This window comes from Euprymna scolopes, chromosome 45 (genome assembly GCF_053919585.1).
Source record: "Euprymna scolopes isolate OS-2025 chromosome 45, ASM5391958v1, whole genome shotgun sequence".
Classification (NCBI taxonomy): Eukaryota; Metazoa; Mollusca; class Cephalopoda; order Sepiida; family Sepiolidae; genus Euprymna; species Euprymna scolopes.
In genome coordinates this window covers 40,845,968-40,869,011 of record NC_136526.1, presented here as the reverse complement: position 1 = coordinate 40,869,011, position 23,044 = coordinate 40,845,968, and the positions used below count along the sequence as shown (strand labels likewise).

Here is a 23,044-nt window from a genome sequence, read left to right as displayed (position 1 = left end):
AATTATTAAAAAAAAACAACAACTTTAATCATGTTAGTAGGTGAAAAATTGCAGCCATCTTGTTTTTATAAAATAAATCGAAACGGAAAATTACCTCCTTTTTGAACTCTCCTGTGTCTTACATAAGCAAATACGACCGTTTTCTTCAAATTCTATTTTCTTTAATAAATAATTTTCTACCTTATTGATTTTCGTAATTTTTAGATATACTCGTCTTAAAAATACGAGGAATACGCTGTTTTCATGTGAAATTCAGTTTCATGATTTCCAAAATTTCGTTCTGATAGTGTAGAAGCGCCGAGAATTGTCTTGTCCAATCAGATAGGGCGATTTTAAACACAAGGGAGGTAATTCAGTGACACAATAGACAAAGAGAAATAATGCTTTTTGTATTATTTTCCACACGTCATTTTAAATACGACATAATTATATTGAAATACCAGGGTGCTTCTTTATTATACGAGCGAAATTCGAAATATTGAATTTCAAGTAAAACGCAATGGTTTCTACTTAATTGTAATGTCAAAGTAATGAACATATCCCAAAAATTACAAAAAAAAACGATAAGGTTGAAAATTAATTATTAATGAAAACAGTTTTGAAAGACAATTAGAGAAATCTGAGTTCTGCTAAAATAGAAACTGGAGAATTTGAATTGTAACAAGGGAAGTAATTATTTTCTTTGAAAATCTTAGGCAAATTTAGCAAAACTCAATTTTTGCTAATTGTCTTCAAAAACTGTTTTCATTAACAATTAAATTTCTACCTTAACATTTTTCATGATTTTTGGATACGTACCTTGCTGCAATATAAAAATTAAGTAAAAAACTATTGGTTTTATGTAAAATCCAATATTTTGATTTTCGCTCTTATAATGGAAAAGCATCAATACCATTGAATCACCGAAGTTAACTAATGTTAAGTCTGGTCAGTATATGATCGGTGACTATTTGAGAATATCAGGTGTTGTACATGGGAGGATGGTGACACCTATTTGCAAAACTAATGTCGTCAAAATAGATTGCAGACTGACAACCATAAATAGAGGTCATTCGATTGTTAATATGTTAAGGGCATGGTGTTAAGATTAATGAGCGTGTAGAAAAAAAAGTCATTACAATACAAGAAAAATATTATTAAAATATAAGTGTAAATTAATTTTTAAAAAATACACAACATTTACAGGTTACAAAATTTGTTAGGGTTGAAGAGTTCATGCAAAGTTGTAATAGCTTTTCAAAATGGTCTTCTATGGCATCCATGACCGGTCTTTTTTTTTTTTTTTGTATTAATTTTCTTATCACTTTGTTTTTCCTGGGGATGGGGAATTCTACCAGATGCCAAACATTTTCCCATTAGTTTACTCCAACCGAGAGAGCTTTTTAAGATTCCAACCGTCCCTTTAAGTGCTATTGTTTGTATTTCTTTTGTACTTGGTTCACCGGGTATATTTGTCAGTTTTTGAAATTCTTTTTCATTAGCCCGGTTGCTCCTATAACGACTGGTTATGATTGATACCTTTTTAAGATTCCAAGGTCTCTTTTTTTTTTAAATTTTCTTCTTTTGAAGATTGTAATGCTGGGTATAGCGCAGTCAAACCAGCTACCAACATTGCCTTGCTTTTTATTGAAATCAACCGAGAGCTCTTTTTAGTATCCTCACTGTTCCCTTAAGCGCAATTGTCTAGATCTCTTTTGCACTTGGTTCACCAGGAATATTAGTTAGGTAGGACTTCAGGTTCTTCTTCATAAGCTATGTGACACCTATAATAACTGGTATGATTGATATCTCTCTAAGATTCCAGTTTCTTTTCATATCATACATGAGACCTTGATATTTGTTGTTTCTCCCTTTCAGCTCTGTTCAGACCTCCATCATTAGGGACACTCACTTCAACCAAGGTTATAACTCTCTCTGACTTATTCCATATAACTATGTCAGGTTTCACCCAAAATACTTTGCACACTGATGCCGCTCCCATTTTTTAAGGTTCATCATTAGAAGGTCTCGGTTTACCTGTCTAAAAACTGTTGTAATCAATAAAGTTGTTGCAAAAATGTTTTAAGTTGGCTCTTTTCCTTTCCATGCAAACTCTTTCCCACAGAAGAGACATTGCGAGTCTGTCTCTGCTTTATCATTATTTAGTGGCATACCAACTTATTTTAGTTTAGTGGCATACCGACCTTGGGGGTTACTTTTGTTTAGTGGCATACCAACTTATAGGTTATTTTTATTTAGTGGCATAACAACCTTAGGGGTTATTTTAGTTTAATGGCACATCAACCTTTGGGGTTATTTTAATTTAATGGCATACTAAACTTGGGGTTATTTTAGTTTAATGGCATACCAATCTTGGGAGTTATCTTAGTTTAGTGGGATACCAACCTCAGGGGTTATTTTCGTGTAGTGGCACACCAACCTTAGGGGTCATTTTAGTTTAGTGACATACCAAAATTAGGGGTTATTTTAGTTTAATGGTATACAAACCTTAGGGGTTATTTTAGTTAAGTGGCATACCAACCTTAGGGTTTATTTTAGTTTAGTGGCATAAAAACCTTGTGGTATATTGTAGTTTAGTAGCATACCAACCTTAGGGGTTATCTTAGTTTAGTGGCATACCAACCTTGGGGATTATTTTAGTTTACTGGCAGACCAACCTTTGGGGTAATTTTAGTTTAGTGGCATACCAACCTTGTGGTTTATTGTAGTTTAGTCGCATACCAAACTTGGGGGTTATTTTAGTATAGTGCCATACCAACCTCAGGGGTTATTTTAGTTTAGTGGCATACCAACCTTGGGGGTAATTTTAGTTTAGTGGCATACCAACCTTGGGGGTTATTTTAGCTTAGTGGCATACCAACCTTGGGGGCTATTTTAGCTTAGTGGTATACCAACCTTGGGGGTTATTTTAGCTTAGTGGCATACCAACCTTGAGGGTAATTTTAGTTTAGTGGCATACCAACCTTAGGGGTTATTTTAGTTTAGTGGCATACCAGCCTTAGGGGTTATTTTAGTTTAGTGGCATACCAACCTTAGGGCTTATTTTAGTTTAGTGGCATACCAACCTTTGGGGTTATTTTAGTTTAATGGCATACCAACCTTAGGGGTTATTTTAGTTTAATGGCATACCAACCTTAGGGGTAATTTTAGTTTAGTGGCATACCAACCTGAGAGGTTATTTTAGTTTAGTGGCATACCAAACTGAGAGGTTATTTTAGTTTAGTGGCATACCAACCTTTGGGGTTATTTTAGTTTAATGGCATACCAACCTTAGGGGTTATTTTAGTTTAATGGCATACCAACCTTAGGGGTTATTTTAGTTTAATGGCATACCAGCCTTATGAGTTATTTTAGTTTAGTGGCATACCAACGTTAGAGGTTATTTTAGTTTAGTGGCATACCAAACTGAGAGGTTATTTTAGTTTCGTGGCATACCAACCTTTGGGGTTATTTTAGTTTAATGGCATACCAACCTTTGGGGTAATTTTAGTTTAGTGGCATACCAACCTTGGGGGTAATTTTAGTTTAGTGGCATACCAACCTTAGGGGTTATTTTAGTTTAGTGGCATACCAACCTTGGGGGTTATTTTAGTTTAGTGGCATACCAACCTTGGGGGTAATTTTAGTTTAGTGGCATGCCAACTTTAGGGGTTATTTTAGTTTAATGGCATACCAACCTTTGGGGTAATGTTAGTTTAGTGGCATACCAACCTGAGAGGTTATTTTAGTTTAGTGGCATACCAACCTTGAGGGTTATTTTAGTTTAGTGGCATACCAACCTTAGGGGTTATTTTAGTTTAGTGGCATACCAACCTTGGGGGTTATTTTAGTTTAGTTGCATATCAACCTTGATGGTTATTTTAGTTTAGTGGCATATCAACCTTGGGGGTTATTTTAGTTTAGTGGCATACCAACTTTAGGGGTTATTTTAGTTTAGTGGCATACCAACCTCAGGGGTTATTTTAGTTTAATGGCATACCAACCTTAGGAGTTATTTTAGTTTAGTGGCATACCAACCTTAGGAGTTATTTTAGTTTAGTGGCATATCAACCTTAAGGGTTATTTTAGTTTAGTGGCATACCAACCTTAGGGGTTATTTTAGTTTAATGGCATACCAACCTTGGGGGTAATTTTAGTTTAGTGGCATACCAACCTTTGGGGTAATTTTAGTTTAGTGGCATATCAACCTTGGGGGTTATTTTAGTTTAGTGGCATATCAACCTTGGGGGTTATTTTAGTTTAGTGGCATATCAACCTTGGGGGTTATTTTAGTTTAGTGGCATATCAACCTTGGGGGTTATTTTAGTTTTGTGGCATACCAACCTTGGGGGTTATTTTAGTTTAATGGCATACTAACCTCAGGGGTTATTTTAGTTTAATGGCATACCAACCTTAGGGGTTATTTTAGTTTAGTGGCATACCAACCTTAGGGGTTATTTTAGTTTAGTGGCATATCAACCTTGAGGGTTATTTTAGTTTAGTGGCATATCAACCTTGGGGGTTATTTTAGTTTAGTGGCATATCAACCTTGGGGGTAATTTTAGTTTAGTGGCATACCAACCTTTGGGGTAATTTTAGTTTAGTGGCATACCAGCTTTAGGGGTTATTTTAGTTTAGTGGCATACCAACCTGAGAGGTTATTTTAGTTTAGTGGCATACCAACATTAGGGGTTATTTTAATTTAGTGGCATACCAACCTGAGAGGTTATTTTAGTTTAGTGGCATACCAACATTAGGGGTTATTTTAGTTTAGTGGCATACCAACTTTAGGGGTTATTTTAGTTTAGTGGCATACCAACATTAGGAGTTATTTTAGTTTAGTGGCATACCAACTTTAGGGGTTATTTTAGTTTAGTGGCATACCAACTTTAGGGGTTATTTTAGTTTAGTGGCATACCAACTTTAGGGGTTATTTTAGTTTAGTGGCATACCAGCCTTTCGGGTTATTTTAGTTTAGTGGCATACCAACATTAGGAGTTATTTTAGTTTAGTGGCATACCAACTTTAGGGGTTATTTTAGTTTAGTGGCATACCAACATTAGGGGTTATTTTAGTTTAGTGGCATACCAACTTTAGGGGTTATTTTAGTTTAGTGGCATACCAACCTTTGGGGTAATTTTAGTTTAGTGGCATACCAACATTAGGAGTTATTTTAGTTTAGTGGCATACCAACTTTAGGGGTTATTTTAGTTTAGTGGCATACCAACTTTAGGGGTTATTTTAGTTTAGTGGCATACCAACTTTAGGGGTTATTTTAGTTTAGTGGCATACCAACTTTAGGGGTTATTTTAGTTTAGTGGCATACCAACATTAGGAGTTATTTTAGTTTAGTGGCATACCAACTTTAGGGGTTATTTTAGTTTAGTGGCATACCAACTTTAGGGGTTATTTTAGTTTAGTGGCATACCAGCCTTTCGGGTTATTTTAGTTTAGTGGCATACCAACATTAGGAGTTATTTTAGTTTAGTGGCATACCAACCTTAGAGGTTATTTCATGCTGAAAAAGGAATGTTGTGAATAGATGTTAGCTGTATTTAGTTTGTGATTGTATGATTAATGTTTTGATTGTCATGTGCTTGTAGAGATTTTATAACTTTCCATATTGGTAGGTAAAAAAAGAAAAAGAAATATTTTTTCAAGGAAGTTCATGATGTTTTTTGGTTTCGATTTCTTTAAATGGTTTTTCTAATTTTCTTTTTTTTCGAATATTTTCTTCCCAAAGAATTTACATTTTTACAATCCTCAAGTATATATCCACACTGGTACTTTAGTTGTTTTTTTTTTTGTTTTAATAAATACAGAAGAGACTTCGTGGCCTGGTGGGAGATGTCCTTTTCTCTTTGCTGCAACCTCTATCTCACAGAAGAGATGTTGCGAGTTTGTCTCTGCTTTATCGTTATTTTCATGGCAAGTGCTCGATTGAGCTTCAATCTATGGTCCCCCCTTGCCAAACTTTCACAAGAAACTCTCGTCTATCTGAAAACACTATCAATAATTCCTCCCACTCTTTATCTGTGCCTAAACCTAAACGTAGATTCCATGAAAAAAGCTTCTTTCTTAGAACTGCACGCCTTTGGAACTGTCTTCCATTTTTCTGCTTTCCAGCTGACTACAAGATGGTTGTCTTCAAGTCCAACGTAAACAAGTTCTTGATGAGCTGTTCGACTTAAGTTAACAAATTCACCGAATTTCCATTACTAACAATTATTATATTGTTCAATTGACTACTGTACACTCTTAACCCTTATCCTCGAGTTGTCTTTGGGCCTTGATAAGTGGTGATGCCTACGTAAAAAAAAAAAAAAAATGTGAGTGTCCTATGTGGAGTCGATTTAATATGATTTCTCCTCTTCTGTTTGTTTTCCTGTGCCTATTTTTTTGATGGTGCGTCTTATTTTGAAACATTTATTTTCTTTGTTCAGTTACCATTTCCTTTTTTTTTCTTTTTTTTTTTTTTTAAAGTATTTCAAGACTGTTTGAGGTTATTCAGAAGTTTTGCTATTTTGTTGATACAATTGTAGCACAGGGAAGAACTGTCGTTAGTGTGATAGCAAGAATTAGTGGATAGAGTAAATTCAAAAAACCTTTGTCATTACTAGGGCTATGGTGACAACAGCATATTCTTTTCATTATTTTGACTCTCGAGCATATATCATTTAATATCTTATCTGCTTTTATATAGTGATGTGATTTTCGATTAATTAACTGTGCTTAATTAATTTAATTAATTAACTGTGTCGAATATATACTCAAGAGTCAAAACAATGATAAGAATATTCTCTTGTCATAGCCTTAATCATTACTAACCAGCAAAGCATTACTGCTAATGTCAATCAAGTGAAGAGGCTATCAGGCATAAACTCAAAAGTCAAGTAAATATCTGACGAAGAGATCTTTCCCGAAATATTATATTACACGGACATACCACCAGACCGACTTTCCCAGGTAACCACTGTGCAAATATAAATATACTGCGTATATGAAATATGAATATGTAAAAGCAATTTGCCTCCTCCCTTGAGGCTTATAACTAATTTAGATGATGCTGAATCATTTCTCCTAGCAAACACTCTGGATATCTTAGCGCTAAGTGAAACTAACCCGCACTCTTTGATTCCCTCTTACCACTTTACCATGCCTGGTTATCTCCCACTTTGCCGTAAAGACTCAGACAAACATATGCACAGACTTGGAGTCTATATTTGAAACGCCCTACTCTTGACTAGAGAATCAAAACTAGAATCAGGCGACCAGGCCTTTATGTGCTTTAGACTTAATCTGCGACATAACGTTAGCTATTTATATTTTCTCTACTGCTCTCCGTGTTACTTACGCCTGAAAGTATCGTGTACCTTTATAAGGCCACCATTCACCCATATACGGAGCATCGTTGTCACATTTGGGCTGGTGTATCTGCTATTGGTCTCTCACTTCTGGACAGAGTTCAAAAGAGAGTCGCCAACCTGATAGGTCCTGAACTGTCATCCAGGCTTCAATCTCTGTCCCACCGATGAAATATTGCATTCCCCTGCCTGTTTTACAGGTATTTTAATGGTGGATGCTCCGACAAACTACAAGCGCTTGTACCTCTTCGACATAAATCCTGACATGCAGAAGTTCAAATGTAATGTGAACAGACATCTTGCTGCTCAACTCCCTACATAGTATCCCTGCAACTTATGTCCCTGATAGTCGTCCCCTACATCAAAGTGGCACTGTGCCTTGTTTGGGGTGAAAATTTAATCTAAATAAATAAATAAATAAAAAGAGTATCAGGCATGCATTGCCCTTTTCTCTTCCCTGCAACGTCTCTCCCACAGGAGAGACGTTGCGAGCCTGTCTTTGTTTTATCGTTACTACCATGGCAGGTGCTTGTCTGAGCTCCAATCTCTGGTCCCTTCTCACCAATCTTTCACGATAAACACCTGCCTAGCTGAAACCACTGTCAAAAATTTTCCCCACTCCTTATCTATGCCAAAATCAAAACGTAGATTCCATGAACAAAGCTTCTTTCTTAGAAGTGCATGCCTATGGAACTCTGTTCCGGTTGTCTGTTTCCCACCTGACTACAACCTGGAGGTCTTCAAGCCCAATGTAAACAAATTCCTGATGAACTGCCCCCTTAAGTAAAACACTTTATCAAATCTCCAACATTAACGTACTGTACACACAATAATCCTTATCCCCAAGTGGCTTCACAGCCTTGATAAGTGGTGACTACCTTGTAAAAAAAAAAAAATGTAGTGTGATCATGTATGGAAGGTACAGCTGGCCAGGGAAGGTTGAGGATATGCGTTGCATGGATAAAAATGATATGAAAATAATACAGTGGATATGTAATGGGAGTCTTAGATAGGCGTAGATCTGATGACCTTAGAGCTAAATTAAATTTGGACAATATAGGGAGATGTGTGCAGAACGACAATCGCATCAAGATAGTGTGTCAATGAAGATTATCTCCCTTCTATATATATATATATATAAAAGACAAAATGGCCGCACGTTTTTGTATGTCCAGCAAAGGCTTTTTGCGTGGGGGTTCTCGGGGAGGGGAGGATACTAGTCTTTAGAACTTTTTATATACTTCCTAGATCATAATATCTACGATTTGCGAATGCACGTAATGTCTAGATTTATTTACATCGACTTTTATAAAACTCACACTATTCCATCCTCTCATGTGTTCGTGTTTTTCGTATAAAAGCGGAACTGAATCAAAAGTGAAGGCATCTTCCCGGCCAGGATGTCCAGAAAGCAATCAGCTTTGATCAATCTGGGAGAAACCCCGCATATCAGACAATTGCTATTCATTTGGACACTCTCTTTTTGTGAGGAGCTGGTTTTCCCCAACATTGTAGGGAAATGAAACGGCGGAAAGCTGAACTGGCCTCCAGCCAATGTTCGTTTCTGCAAGTCAACATTTTGATTGACATCGTTAAATTTCTGTTTTTCACTTCCTATGTCTTCCTAGTGTAGCGGTAAAATGTCACGTTTTCTTTCACTTTCTTTTCTGCCTTTGGGTTCGTTTTTTTTTCTTTTACACCTACAAACACCCAGGCAACACCGGGTACCCCCGCTAGGCTAAAATAAATGTCTTGGCACCTGGAATTTATGGATTCGGAATAGTAAATTATTTATTTATTTTTTTTTTTACTAGCAGGAGGGGGAGGGGGGGGGTCTTTGCCCGGATGTAAAATATGCTACAATATGAATTAACAACTCCTACAATTATGTATCTAGAAAATCTGGTCCGTCTACCGTCATCCTATTTTTTTTTTTTTTTTTTTTTTTTTTTACAAAGGAGTCACTACTTATCAAGGCCTGGAGGCCACTCGGGGATAGGGGTTAATGGGTATACATTAGTCAATGAGATTATAGCGTAGTAAACATAAGTAGTGGGAATTTTGTAAATTGGATTACTTAGAAGAATGGTTCATCAAGAACTTGTTTACATTGGACTTGAAGACAATCAAATTGTAGGCAGCTGGAAAGCAGACAAACGGAAGATAGTTCCACAGGCGTGCAGTTCTAAGAAAGAAGCTTTGTTCATGGAATCTATGATTAGGTTTAGGCACAGATAATGAGTGGGGGAAATGATTGATAGTGGTTTTGGCTAGACAATGTTTTTCCTGAAAGTTTGGTGATGGGGGAACCACAGATTGAAGCTCAGATGAGCATTTGCCATAAAAATAACGATAAAGCAGAGACAGGCTCGTAACGTCTCTTCTGTGGGAAAGAGGTTGCAGGGAAGAGAAAAGGACATCTTTTTATCTATATATTTATACGATAGCGTGTGTGTTATTTAGTGCGTCACTCTTACATCTTTTTTCTTCTGAGTGACTGTCATTTAATTATGACATTCCATTTCTGGAATGAAATAATTGTACAAAGAATTCTTCATTAGTTTTGGTTTCGGTTTCGATTATAGCTGATGGCACACAAGTCATCTATTTTTTTATGAATAATTTTACCAAGAATTCTTCAAAAGTTTTGGTTTCAGTTTCGATTATAGTTGAAGAAAATCAAGTTTATATATATATATATATATACATACTTTTTTCTTCATAAGTTTTGGTTTCAGTTTCGATTATAGTTAAAGGAAATCAAGTTTTTATATATATATATATATATATATATATATATATATATATATATATATATATATATATATACACATACTTTTTTCTTCATAGGTTTTGGTCTCGGTTTTGATTCAAGCTGATGCACCAAAGTCATATGGATATATTTTATTATTTTTATTTATTTTTGAAATCGCAAATAATATAATATTATATAAATATAATATATAAAAATCGATAAAACTCTATAATAATATATAAAAAAAAAATCGATAAAACTCTATAATAATAAGTAAAAAAATCGATAAAACTCTAAAATGATATATACCAAATCTGCATGAATTAAAATATCATATTTAAGTGTAATTTATACCGGGTTTCCCTGCTAGCTTAGATAAATTCTTTTGTAGTTTTAACAAAAAAAGGTGACTATAATATTAGGGCGTTTCCATTTACGCTGAACATCTATAGAATGCAAACATTAGTATATTGCACGTGAAAGAGCTGTGGAATTTCCACAGGTCCCGCTATTATAGGACATTAAAACATTTATGCTTCTGCAATTAAAGGGATGCTCCACACTCCCTAAGGCTTGCAAGCTGGGGCCTCACCATCGGATATAGTTTAAGGTCATATCCAGGACCTCGATAAATATTACTACTGTCGTAAATTATTAAGATATGGACTATGATAGAAAAAAATAAAGTGGATATTAATGAATTAACTTTTTATTTAAACATTTTTAGTGAAAAAATATTCTGTTACTGCATGACAAAATAGTGGAGTTTTGCAAAAGAATTGATGCTTTTAAATTCTGAGGCATCAACATACTGTAACAACCTCCTTATTCACCTGATATTGTCCCAAGTGACTTCTTTTGTCTCCCCTACCCACAGGCACAAAAAGAAAAATTTTTTAAAGCCTGGTGACCATCATAAGGACCATAACAATGGAGCTGAAGAGAATTCCAGAAGAATTGTTCTAGCAGTGCAGTGAGTGGCAGAAGAGGGTTGGGAAAATCCATTAAAATTCAAGAGGGGAGGGTTTACTTTGCAGGTATATAGTGTATTGTTTGTAATTGTTTATCCAGAAGGATTAACGATCCACACGATCATACGAATGGAACCAATTTATCCTAAGGATAATCTCAATGCTGGGTAAATCTCGTGGCTTCAACAAATCCTCTGACCTGATGTTTTTATGTTTTTTTTTTTTTTTATTGCATTTTCACCCCAAACAAGGCACGGTGCCACTTTCATGTAGCAGGCTACAATATGAATTAACAACTCCTACAATTATGTATCTAGAAAATCTGGTCTGTCTACCGTCAGCCTACTTCTTTTTTTTTTTTACAAAGGAATCACTACTTATCAAGGCCCGGAGGCCACTCGGGGATAGGGGTTAACGGGGTATACATTAGTCAATGAGATTATAGCGTAGTAAACATAAGTAGTGGGAATTTTGTAAATTGGATTACTTAGAAGAACGGTTCATCAAGAACTTGTTTACATTGGACTTGAAGACAATCAAATTGTAGGCAGTTTGAAAGCAAGCAAACAGAAGAGACTTTCACAGTTTGGGACATAAGTTGCAGGGATACTATGATGGAAGTTGAGCAGCAAGATGTCTGTTCACATTACACTTGAACTTCTGCATGTCAGTACAGTCGGGGAAGCAAGAACCCGGAAGGGAATTCCAAAGTTTAGCAGTTCTGGGAAAGAAACTATTAGAGTAGAGGGCTTTCTAACATCTGGGGATCTCTACTGTGTAGGGGTGGGATTTTGCTGTTTGTCAGGTTTGTTGGGGGGGGGGGTGGAGGGGTATTTACAGCGAAGGGGTACAAGGGTTTGTAGTTCGTTGGAGCATTCACCATTAAAATACTTGACTCCAAGTGTAATGCAAGTCTTAAAGACAGGCTTAGATCTGATGATTATATTTGAATGGCATATAGAGAAAGATGTGTGCAGGATGGGAGACTTTGTTGGTTTGGTCACATTGAAAGAATAATATATTGAATTGATTAAATATTACAGATTTCGATAAATATTACTACTGTCGTAAATTATTAAGATATGGACTATGATAGAAAAAAATAAAGTGGATATTAATGAATTAACTTTTTATTTAAACATTTTTAGTGAAAAAATATTCTGTTACTGCATGAGTTTTGCAAAAGAATTGATGCTTTTAAATTCTGAGGTATCAACATACTGTAACAGCCTCCTTATTCACCTGATCTTGTCCCATGTGACTTCTTTTGTCTCCCCTACCCACAGGCACAAAAAGAAAAATTTTTTAAATCCTGGTGACCATCATAAGGACCATAACAATGGAGCTGAAGAGAATTCCAGAAGAATTGTTCTAGCAGTGCAGTGAGTGGCAGAAGAGGGTTGGGAAAATCCATTAAAATTCAAGAGGGGAGGGTTTACTTTGCAGGTATATAGTGTATTGTTTGTAATTAAAATATATTGTTCATCACACGACCTGCATTTGACGAGTTTCATCCCGTGCAAACTTTGTCCGGCTTGCATTAAACGAGCGGTGATCATCGTTACGTAATTTCTGTGGACAATTGAGAGTTATACTTGCTGCATAAATCATCCCACTGGTCTCCGATTGCCCGTCAGCCTTGCATTCCTCCCTCAAGCCAACATCTCGCAGAAAAGCATGTTCATGATCCAAGCACTCCAGAGGTCTCCACTGCAACCGGTTGAAAAACAAATCTATCAGCCAAGAATAAATATTTGTTGATTTTTTTTTTTGTGTGCCTAAATGGGTTTGTATTTTTATTGAACTGCACGTCTATGTTGTATGTTGATTTCAGGCTAATAGTATATTTTTGTGAAATATAAACATTGAAGATATTTTAGGATTGTAGTTTAAGATGTACAATGTTTTTGTTTTTTTTGTACCCCATATTGTTGAACTTGGGAATGTTTCTGTCGAACAGAATCCTTTCTTTACTTCATGAAGGTAATACTGCGCCACGGGTCCTTGTGCAAGGACACCGTGGTGCAGTGGTTAGAATACTTGGAAAAATCAACTGTAAAAGTGATATTCTCCTGAAGGTTCAATTCTCAGTGTTGGTGACCAAAAAATACAATTGCGAATTACTTAGGACCTCTATCCATTCACGGTTGCTACCTCCATGAAGTAAATAAAAAGTTCCGTTTGAAATTTTGTTGAGATTGTTGAGATTCCTTAAGTTTGACAAAATGCACGTGAAGAAGGTTGGAGGTTACATCGACCGAAAGGTTGTAAAAATTACACGCATTTTATAACACTGATTTGAACTGAACCGAGTTTAAACCTAAGTTTGATTTGAGTTAAAAGAATAAAATGTTTTTTAAAGGAGAGAGATGAAGCTGAGGATTTCCCAGTCAAAAAAAAAAAAAAAAAAAAAAAAAAAAAAAAAAAAAAAAAAAAGTACATTTAAAATTGTTGCATTCTGGTACAGTTGACACAGAGTGTGGCGGCTGTGTGCAAAAGTGCAAAGTGATGCCACCATAAAGGAAAAAGAAAAATACAATAAAAAGAACACATGCACAGACCGAGAAGACAGAGGTCAGAAACAAGGAACACAATCACGTTCTATTCAGGAAAGTACCCTGAAATAAATATTGTTTAAAAAAAAAAAAAAAAAAGAAAAAAGAAAAAAAAGTCGAGTTTTTTTTTTTTTTTTTTACATAGGCATCACCACATTATCAAGGCCAAGAGGCCACTCAAGGATAAGGGTTAAAGAGTGTACAGTAGAAATTGGACATTATAGTAATCATTAGTAATGAAAATTTGGTAAAGTTGATAACTTATATGGAACGGCTCATCAAGAACTTATTTACGTTAGACTTGAAGACAACCATATTGTAGTCAGCCGGAAAGCAGGAAAACGGAAGACAATTCCACAGGCATGCAGTTCTAAGAAAAAAGCTTTGATCATGGAATCTACGTTTAGGTTTAGGCACAGATAAAGAGTGGGGGGAATTATTGATAGTGTTTACAGCTAGACGAGTGTTTCTTGTGAAAGTTTGGCGAGGGGGGACCATAGATTGAAGCTCATTCGAACACTTTCCATGAAAATAACGATACATCAGAGACAAACTCGCAACATCTCTTCTGTGAGATAAAGGTTGCAAGGAAGAGAAAAGGACATCTCCTACGAGGCTACGAAGTCTATTTTGAACTCTATCAAGGCAGGCCAAGTCCTTTCTAGCAGCTCCTGCCCAGATGTGGCAACAGTATTCCATCCTTGGACGAGTTATTACTTGTCTTATCTTCTTGGCAACATATTCTGTTAATGCGTGTGTAAACGTGTGTAACGTTACACACTCATGGAAGCAAAGAGCAGGTTTGGTTGGTTGGTTTGATCGTTTTGTTTTAACGGCATATCAACCCGTTTCAGGTTATTTAATGTCGAATCAAGTTATTTTATTTTATTTATTTTTTAATTAATTTTCACCCCAAACAAGGCATGGTGCTACTTTAAAGTAGGGGGGAGGGGCTACTATCGGAGACATGTTGCGGGGGCATTATAAAGGGAGATGAGTAGCAAGATGTTTGTTCACATTACACTTGAACTTCTGCATATCAGTACAGTCGGGAAAGCAGAATCCCGGAAGGGAGTTCCAAAATCTTGCAGTTCTGGGGAAGAAACTATTGGAGCAAAAGGGATCTCTACTGTAAAGGGGTGGGACTTAGTTGCTTGTCGGGTTTGTCGGGGGTAGTCACGTCGAGGAGATACAAGTGTTTGCAGTTCGTTAGAGCATTCACCATTAAAGTATTTGTAGAACAGACAGAGGGATGTAACATTTCGTCGGTGGGACAGAGGCTGAAGCCTAGATGATAGTTCAGGACTTACCAGGTTGGCGACTCTCTTTTGAACCCTGTCTAGGAGTAAGAGACAAGCAGCAGATGCACCAGCCGAAATGTGACAACAGTACTCTATACATGGGCGAATGGTGGCCTTATAGAGGTACAGGATACTTTGAGGTGTAAGTAGTTTTCTAGCACGGTAGAGAGAGCCAACCTTCTTTGCAGCAGCCTTGGCCATACTCTCAATGTATCTATTCTAGTTCATGCTCCCTGTAAATGTTAGGCAAAGGTAATGTGTTCTTGGTCATTGCTATTTATTTTGTAGAAGGTTTTTATTCTTCAAGCATTTTGCATCTTCAATTACTAGTTTGTAGTGTTTGATTTAGTTGTTTTATAGTGGATTTTATCGTTTTTGTTCCCTCGCCTGCAGAACATGAATGAGTTTTGCAATGGGAGAGGGAAAAGGGTTACAGTATTAATGTTTGGTACATTTTAAGTTAAGAAACCAGTCAGGAAGTGGGGAGAGAGAAAAAGAAAGGGGAAACGGGGAGAAGGAAAAGGGGGGGAATATTACCATCTTGTTTACAAATGGCAATATACGAGGGATGTTCCAAAACTAATGCCTCCTATTTTTTTTTATTCCGTTCAAATGGATAAGAGAAGATTGCAAATTGTATTGTTATGATGACTTGATGCATTCATGACTTGAAAGTTTCATCTCTCTATTGCAGATATTGACAGTGTGACACTCTAAGAAAGCAATCCCATGTATGGACGTGCATCAAAAGCAGAGATGCATCATTGAATTCCTGGTAAAAGTGCATTGAGAATGGTGGTGACTATGTAGAAAAATAAATTCTGGAGCACAAAAGCTTGCTCATTTTAATGGAACCACTCCAGTCATGGTAGCTCAACATTTTGAGAAAAAAAAAAAAAATAAATAAATAAAATAGGAGGCTTTACCTTTGGAATAACCCTCGTATGACAAAGCATACTCTGGACACCCATGCACAGCCATTGTTCATTGCTAGCAAGAGTGTATAGGGAATGTTGGTGACTAAGTAGAAAAATAAGTTCCAGAGCAAAAAATTTTACTTGTTTTAATGGCATGTCTGTCTTTATAGCTCTTCAACTTTTTGAGTTAAATAAAAAAAAAATAGGTTTTACTTTTGGAATGATCCTTGTAATTATGATTGTAATCTCTCTCTCTCTCTCTTTTGCAAGCGTCTGTCATGACCGACAATGCTATAAAGGTCAAAACAATGGCGCCTTCGATTGACGTATTTTGAGGTTTTCTGTCTCATCTCTCTCTCTCTCAGCATAAAGTTTGGCTTGTCAAGCATCCCGGTCCCGGAATAATTTTGTCCAATGCTCACATTCCACACCAAAATCCCTGAAATCTCACTTTAGTACATCCTTGAATCTGAAATGTGGACGACCAACAGGCCGAGTACCCTCTTTCAAAACACTATGTAATACATTGTGAGGCAGGCGTTCACATGACATTCGGTTTACATGGCCTGCCCACCAAAGTCTCATAAACTTAAGTCTCGAGGAAAGTGCACCCGAACCTGTGCATTTGAAGAGCTCTTCGTTTGTTATTCTATCCTCCCAAGACACGCCGATTGATCGGAGACGTTTGTATGGAAGGCATTAACCCTAGACTTGAGGACGATATGCAGACCACGTCTCAGACCCATGGAGAAGGACACTCAACACCCACGCTTTGTACACACAGACTCTCGCCTTAATGGTTGTAATAGTTGTGATAAAAAAGCAATTAAAATTAAATACTGGTCAAAAGTCAGTAATGGCTGACAACACTTGAAAGAAATATGATCCAAATTTTGAAATGAAATACGACTAATATTGTGAAATGAATACTAATAAAAAAAAAGAAGCACTGACAATTAAAATCATTATTGGTTGAAAATGCCTCATCTACTTGAAATTGAAAATATCAATCACTTAATGGAGAGAAATTATTTGGTTACTTACAAACTCGAGTTGGAATGATGCAAAATCTAACCCGGACGTCAGTGTGACAAGCACGTTCATTCTCTGAAAAATAAAAATTTATTTTAGAAAAGTGATTGAGATAATTACATGCAACCTCTTATAATAATCTATCCCCCCCTCCTACCACCCTGAAATCAATAAAATGCTTGGAAATTTAGATAACTTTTTTCTATACTAACAAGCCGTTTCTTATCACCAAACACCACTTATGGATAAGGATTAATGAATTTATTAGGTAGACAGTGAAAGAGCATCCAGAAGTCTTAGTAAAGAGGAACACCACTGTACTGAAACAACCACCCTATTCAACTGATCTTGTGTCATGTGACTTTTTTTTTTGTTTCTTCAAGCAGAATGGGATTATCATCAAGTGCACATAATTCAATTGATAGTAGTTGTAGCTGGACAAGTTTGTGTTTTACAGGAGTGGTGGGAGGGGCATAGATTGAAGTTCAGTCGAGCATCTGCCGTGAAAATAATGATAGAGTAGAGAAAGACTAGCAGCGTATCTCCTGTGAGAAAGACGTAATAGACATCACCCACTAGATTTTGAAGTCGGTTTTGCACCTCGTCTTGGCAGGAAAGGATGTTCTGAGTAGCACCTCCTCCGATGTGGCAACAGCCCTCCATCTTAACGCATATTTAGCTCTTAGAGGATTGCTTCAGGAGTGAGATATCTAATCTAACCATTTTTCCAGCCACTTTGGCAAAAGTCTTCCATTTCAGGTCTCGAGTTTGGTTTGGTGGTTTTGTTTCGCAGTATATCAACCTTTTTTGTGTTATTTAACGCTAAATCCAATAATTTTGGAAAAAAGTTTTATTCTTCAAGTTCTTTATATCTTCAAATATTTATTCATGGTGTTTGGTTTGGTTGTGTTGTAGAGGAAAATTGTTGCCTTTTGGTTTTGGCTTTTCAGGACACGATTGAATTTTGCCAAGAGGAAAAAAAAATGTTTTAAATAAAAACAATAACATCAATGTTTCGTGCATTTTAGGTCAGGATTGGATGGTTGGTTGTTTTTGTTTTACGGCATATCAACCTTTTTCAGGTTATTTAACACCGAATCTAGTTATTTTGAAGAACGATTTTTAATGGAGTATATTTTTTTAAAGTCAGATTCTATTTAACCCATAGTTGGGGCCCTAACAGGTACTACCACTCCGGGTCAGAGTGGATCTGGGAGCAATGGCAATTAAAGGGTGGCTCCACACTCCCCAAGGCCCGCAAGGTGGGGCTTCACCAGCGGATATAGTTTTAGGTCATATCCAGGACCTTTAGGTCAGGAAGCCAGTATCTTCAGACAGCCTGATTTAGTAGCACCTCTCAAGTATGAAGTGACGGTTACAATACATGTATAACAGAAGGATTATTTTTGTAATGGCATTCCATTACTAATCTAATTTCATTAGTGCTTCATTTATATTTCTACCTGAGTTTTTGTTGATCATATTTACTTACCTGTGTTTGGTTTATTGAATTTTGTTACCTGCAATAAATATCCACATCATACCAACCGGGTTTCCATGGTAACTATCAAAGAAAAGAATCCCTACTGATAATGCTCAGATCTTTCTCTTGAGACCAATGACTTTTATATTTGTTTGGTGTCATTTTATTTTATTTTTTTTTTTTTTATTACATTTTCACCCCAAACAAGGCACATTGCCACTTTGATGTAGGGGGGTTACTATCAGAGATATAAGCTACTGGGGTACTATGTAGGGAGTTGGGCAGTAAGATGTCTGTTCACGTTACACTTGAACTTCTGCATGTCAGTACAGTTGGGGAAGCAGGGAGCCAGAATGGAATTCCAAAGTCTAGTGGTTCCGAGGAAGAAACTACTGGAGTAGAAAGCTCTCCTACATCTAGGGATCTCCACTGTGTAGGGGTGAGATTTAGCTGCTTGTCGGGTTTGTCAAGGGTATTTACATTGTGGGGGCACAAGTGCTTGCAGTTCATCAGAGCATTAACCATTAAAATACTTATAGAACAAGCAGAAGGACACAACATTTCGTCGGTGGGACAGAGGCTGTAGCTTAAATGACAGTTCAAGATCTATCAGGTTGGCGTCTCTTTTGAATCTTGTCTAGGAGTGAGAAACTAGTAGCAGATGCACCAGCCCAAATATGACAACAATATTCCATACATGGGCGAATGGTGGCCTGATAGAGGTACAGGATACTTTCGGGCGTTAGTAGCTTTCTAGCACGGTAGAGAGAGCCTACCTTCTTCGCAGTGCTCCTGGCAATGCTCTCAATATAATCGTTCCAACTCATGTTTCCTGTGAACGTTAGGCTGAGAAGTTTAAAAGAAGTATTTTCACATAATGAATCTTTGGCCATTGCTATTTGTGGTAGAGAAGGTTTCTTGTAATTATTGAAAGAAACAAGTTTAGTCTTAGCAGCATTGAATGTGACTATTCATTTTGTTGGTATATATGGCAACACCAGGTCCAGGCTTATTTTTTTCATGATCCTGTCACTTGGATAATGTTTATACTCTACGTCAAAATAACAATGCACTATCACACACACTGTAGATATTATATATTTAAACTAAAAAGATGTTAAGTATTTATTTCAATGGTGAATAATAACTAGAAAACCAAGCGTTTCTCAACCTATATGCATACATAGAATAACTTTGAAATTATATTCTATCAATTTTCCAAACATATTGTTTATTATTTAACAACATTAATATTTTAGTTTTAAAAGAAGGGACATGTTTGTCCAGGAGTTGTGAATTCAACGTAATTTTTATGAATGAAATCTGTGAAAAATGTCCCAAACAAACAAAAAATATCAAAACCTTTGTGTCACTATTAAGTAATACTTGTTTAAAAATAAAAGTAAAAAAGCGCAGACTAATATAGGCCTAATGATAGTTTTCATTATTTTTTAATCTGTCCAGACTCCCAGAACACTGAATCTGCTCAGTCTCCCAGAGCACCGTGTCTGCTCAGTCTCCCAGAGCGCCGTGTCTGCTCAGACTCCCAGAGCGCCGTGTCTGCTCAGACTCCCAGAGCGCCGTGTCTGCTCAGACTCCCAGAGCACCGTGTCTGCTCAGTCTCCCAGAGCGCCGTGTCTGCTCAGACTCCCAGAGCGCCGTGTCTGCTCAGACTCCCAGAGCGCCGTGTCTGCTCAGACTCCCAGAGCACCGTGTCTGCTCAGACTCCCAGAGCACCGTGTCTGCTCAGACTCCCAGAGCACCGTGTCTGCTCAGTCTCCCAGAGCACCGTGTCTGCTCAGACTCCCAGAGCACCGTGTCTGCTCAGACTCCCAGAGCACCGTGTCTGCTCAGTCTCCCAGAGCGCCGTGTCTGCTCAGTCTCCCAGAGCGCCGTGTCTGCTCAGTCTCCCAGAGCACCGTGTCTGCTCAGACTCCCAGAGCACCGTGTCTGCTCAGACTCCCAGAGCACCGTGTCTGCTCAGACTCCCAGAGCACCGTGTCTGCTCAGACTCCCAGAGCACCGTGTCTGCTCAGACTCTCAGAGCACCGTGTCTGCTCAGACTCTCAGAGCACCGTGTCTTCTCAGACTCCCAGAGCTCCGTGTCTCCTCAGACTTTCAGAACACTGAATCTGCTCAGACTCCCAGAGCACCGGGTCTGTACTGTAACACAATGTTGTAAACTCTTACTCCATAGTCCAGTTTAAAATATTGTCATTTTCACACTGCAAGCGTTTATTCTATCTAAAGAAAGGAAAAGAACTGTTTAACAATTAAATCAAGGGAGATGAAGAATCTCTTCATTAAAAGATTACCTGATGGTCCAGGACTAAGGCCTCACGGACATAGTACTTTTTTACAATACTGGTATTTTCCAAGAAACATCGGATATAACTCTCCAACAAGTTCTCATTCAAAGCAAGGAACAGCCAAGCTCGACCTGTGGGATAAAATAAACAAAATAAATTACAAAAACAACAAAAAAAAGAAGTTTAATTGAAGATATATACAAAGCGGCAATGAGATAGAACATTAAATTCAAAACTAGGCTCTATCATCTGAACATTGTCAAGGCAGAATGTCATTGCAATGTTGCTATAACCTGTTTTACAAGTATTTTAATGGAATGTGCTCTGATTAACTTGAAGCACTTGTGCCTCTTTGACAAACCAGACAAGCAGCAAAGTCCCACTGATTCAATGTAGATGCCGATAAACCTTCTACTCTATCTAATAGTGTTTTCCCACTAACTGCTAGATTTGGAATTCCCTCCCTATTTCCTGTTTCCTTGCCTGTACTAACTTGCAGAAATTTAAATGCAATGTGAACAGACATTTTGCTGCTCAACTCCCTACATAGTGACCCTATAGATATGGTCCGAAACAGTAACCCCTTACGCCCAAGTAGCAATGTGCCTTGTTCAGAGTGAATAAGGATTAAAAAAAAAAAAATTAATTAGAAAGTTTTTTGGTCCCCTGACAAAAGGAGGCTGGACCTGTAAATTTACCTTGTCTGTTCATCTGTTCACACTTTTCTCAATAACTACACCTTGGAATTTTATGAAATTTTGCACAAACATTAAACATGATATGAGTAAAAAAGTAACAGAACAGATTTTCTGGGATAATCTGGTTGCCCCCTCCTAAGGGTGCCTTTCGGGTTAAAATGGACACTTTTGTACTTATTAAAAAAAATTGATGCCTTGGATTTTTATAAAACTTTCTGAAAAGTTGTAACAAACTTATTTCTATATAATTTTGTTTGTCTATACTTCACGATAACTCTTGGGTGTGCCCCAGGGGCTCTTTTAGGGCTAATAAAAACACTCCATTTTTGGGACTATTTAACCATATTTGTTCAAAACTTTCTGTGTGTATCTATTTAGCAGTTTTGCATGGTGCTGAACTCAAATTTAAATATGTTAAGGCCTTGGGGACTTTTGAGGCTAAATGGGGTGAGGTGGGGTGGGCGACAAATGATGGACTTATTTATTTTTTTTGTATGGTGCAGAACTACAATTTACACATGTTAAGACCTAAAACTGTACCGTTTGTTCATTTTCACCAGGATTTGACATCCCCTGGGGACTTTTGGGGCTAAACGGGAGGGGGGGGTTAAAATACTGAATTTAGTTATTTTTTTTGCATGCTTCGTTCACTGTGCACTTGTGGGGTACCATGCATACTTCACTTGTTTTTTTTTTTTTCATTTCCCTTTTTCAACTGAGGGCAGAGCAAGTACTACACTTTGAAATATTTATTTACAGAAAATATGACAGATTTACATCTAAAACAAATTAGGCATAAGGCTATGCAAAGTTTTTTTTTTTTTTTTTTTTTTACATGGTGGTCACCACTTATCAAGGCCCGGAAGCCACTCAGGGATAAGGGTTATTGCAAGTACAGTAGGTTAGTGTGGAGATTTGATGAAGTGTTTACTTAAGGGGGCGGTTCATTAAGAATTTGTTAACGTTGGACTTGAACACATCCAAGTTGTAGTCCGGTGGCAGACGGCACAGAGTTACACAGGCGTGCAGTTCTAAGAAAGAAGCTTGTTCATGGAATCCGCGTTTTGATTTAGGCACAGATAAAGAGTGGGGGAAATTTTTCACAGTGGATTCAGCTAGACGGGTGTTTTTCGTGAAAGATTGGCGAGGGGGGACCAGAGATTGGAGTTCAGACGAGCACCTGCCATGGAAATAACGATAAAACAAGGATTGGCTCGCAACGTCTCTTCTGTGGGAGAGAGGTTGCAGGGTAGAGAAAAGTGTAGGGAAAAAGAGTTCCATTGATCACCCTTGATCTGAAATGATAAAAATGTCTATTCTACTCTTAACTAGAATCATTTCAGTCACCACAATACCACATTCACTCCAAGTGGCATCCTACTAATAAACTATCTCGACCTTGATCAAAGTTCAAAGGTCAAGAAATCATTGCCAGTTTCAACATCTTAGTGTCTTCCTACAAGCTAAACCAGTAAATACAAACATGCAACTCTGGACAACTTTCGAGTTTGTTCTAGTGAGCTTTCGCCATAATATATAACTTCTGTTTAGCAGAACAGGTACTACACTATGTATTATTTGTATTATTCAGACAACTGCTTCAGTTTCATCCTAAGCGTTATTTTCACAAGTTTTGGACGATGTAACCTCTGGCGGTGATTTAGTGGTTAACGACACGGA

At 37.2% G+C, this 23,044-nt stretch overlaps 1 protein-coding gene across 1 annotated transcript in view; it reads right to left on the bottom strand.

Moving 5' to 3' along the window:
- The window catches only part of LOC145269489 (pleckstrin homology domain-containing family M member 2-like), a 199,812-nt gene that overhangs the window by 64,561 nt on the left and 112,207 nt on the right, over window positions 1-23,044 (bottom strand). The window contains exons 4-5 of the mRNA XM_080125214.1: window positions 20,673-20,797; window positions 16,887-16,949 (exon numbers count right to left, since the gene is read on the bottom strand). Of these exons, the coding sequence (XP_079981340.1) occupies window positions 16,887-16,949; window positions 20,673-20,797 (188 nt within the window). The remainder of the gene's footprint in view (window positions 1-16,886; window positions 16,950-20,672; window positions 20,798-23,044) is intronic.